At 37.5% G+C, this 1972-nt stretch overlaps 1 protein-coding gene across 1 annotated transcript; it reads right to left on the minus strand.

The window, feature by feature from the left end:
• Positions 1-1006: 1006 nt before the first annotated feature.
• Positions 1007-1743, minus strand: LOC116417821 (retinoid-inducible serine carboxypeptidase-like). The gene is made up of 2 exons (XM_031932916.1): positions 1471-1743; positions 1007-1388 (listed from the first exon to the last, which is right to left on the minus strand). The coding sequence occupies exons 1-2, from the start codon at positions 1583-1585 to the stop codon at positions 1126-1128; spliced, it is 378 nt and encodes a 125-aa protein (XP_031788776.1). The 5' UTR covers positions 1586-1743; the 3' UTR covers positions 1007-1125.
• Positions 1744-1972: the final 229 nt, after the last annotated feature.

A 1972-nucleotide genomic window follows, 5' to 3' on the forward strand; every position in this document is an offset into this window, starting at 1 on the left:
ATGGCGTCTTAAAAACGTCTTTAAAATGTCTTGTGTTATCAGGGATAGTACCGAAATGTACTAATTTTTAATTTATAGACAGCACTTTTCCGCACGATTTCGGAAGTACATACTTTCGACTTGCGTCCTTGGACCTCAGACATGAAGTACATGCCACTAAATAATACCTACGTTTTCCATGAATCTGAACGGTCGAGAAAATATTCTGATGCGAATTTATCACTTTTCTGGTGGTCAACTTGTTTTTCTCGTTGTTTGAACGCATAATTGTTTGATGTAAAGAACAATGTAAAACCGACCTAGAGATTAGCTGTATGCGTGTTCTGTCAATGCTAATTTGACGTTTGGTGACCCCAAAAGCTCGACAGATTTAAAAATATTATCTCATATGGGGAATTCTTCGGGGAAAAATGCACTTTTCTGGTTGCAGAAACCGCGAAAAACAAATGTTGGGGAACGCGCCCGCAACCTTTTTATCCTACTTTATATGTTTGGAACAATGCGAAACCACGTTTCAACACTGAAAAAGTGCCTTGTGGCACCGTTTTACAGGCCCCTCAAATTCGTCGAAAAATAGCCATTGTTCAACGACATGTACATACCTAATGCATAAGGTCACAAACAAAATATGTATTGCGGTAGAATGAAAGAACGGGCAAAGAGCTTCAATTTAAAAAGAAATGCGTTGAAAATGGTTAATTTGGTCAAAGGTTACGCACAATTGAAAATCATTTTTCCATATTTTGAATTGCAGGTATAACTTTTGACCTAATCAAGCATTTTCAACGCATTTTTTTAAATTAAAGGTCTTTTCCCGTTCTTTCAGTCTACCGCAATACATTTTCTGTTTGTGCCCTTATCCATTAAGTAAATGCCATTGCACAATGGCTATTTTTCGACAAATTGGAGTGGCCCGGGAAACAGTGTTACAAGGCACTTTTTCAGTGTTGGAACGTGGTTTGGCATTGTTCCAAACATATAATATACGAAAAAAGGTTGCGGGCGCATTCCCCAACATTTGTTTTTCGCGGTTTCTGCAACCAGAAAAGTGCATTTTTCCCGTAGAATTCCCCATATACATTACACTATGGGGTTTCCCTGCTCCAAAGCTAATAATCTACCAATTTACCAACGGTCAAAATAAAAAATTTCCGTATTTAACCAAGTATGTTTGCTTGGCTTTGTGTCGAGGGGACCGAGTTCTTCAAAATTACCGAATGCAGTACCGGAAACTCCAGGTCCTCCCTGGAGCCAAATAATCAGAGGCTTTTCTTCGTACTTGGAACTCACGTCCGCCGTTGTGTAGTATAGCCACCAGAACATGTGAGCCTCTGGTCTGACTGTTACGTAGCCCCATTCTTGATCGCCTGGACCAAAGCCCTGCTTTCCTGCAAAGATAACATAATTATAAATTATACCGTCTACTGTTTTGTTTTGTTTTTCTTTGGAAAATATCTGCAGGCTACGCACCCAGTGCAGCTGATGTATTGCAGAGAACGACCAAAACGAGAATCGTAATTACTTTAAGCGGCGCCATTATAACGTGGATAGATGTTGATGTAGCTCGGTTGGTATCTATCCTCATACAAAACGTTCGGACACAGATTTATTCTCGATCCGTCTATCAGCTCGAAGTGCGTATTGATATACACTTTTGTTATCTGATAAGATGTTTGATTTAGCGTGGACGTCAATACGTCAGGCGTATTATATTATTACGACCTTGCGATTATGAGGTTTTCATGAATACAATAATATGATGCAGTTACTTTCGTCAATCGATGCGATGAATTCACAAAAAAATCATAGAATAATATATTTAAAATAAAACCTTATCAAAAGGTAAAAAGTAGACAAGTATAAACTGGTTTTCATTTACTATTAATTTATAATTTGATGATGATATAATTCATTCAAATAATTATTTATATAAGTGACAAACGATGGTAGAAAAATATATGAAATCAAATAG

Source organism: Nasonia vitripennis, chromosome 5, assembly GCF_009193385.2.
Source record: "Nasonia vitripennis strain AsymCx chromosome 5, Nvit_psr_1.1, whole genome shotgun sequence".
NCBI classification, from domain to species: Eukaryota; Metazoa; Arthropoda; class Insecta; order Hymenoptera; family Pteromalidae; genus Nasonia; species Nasonia vitripennis.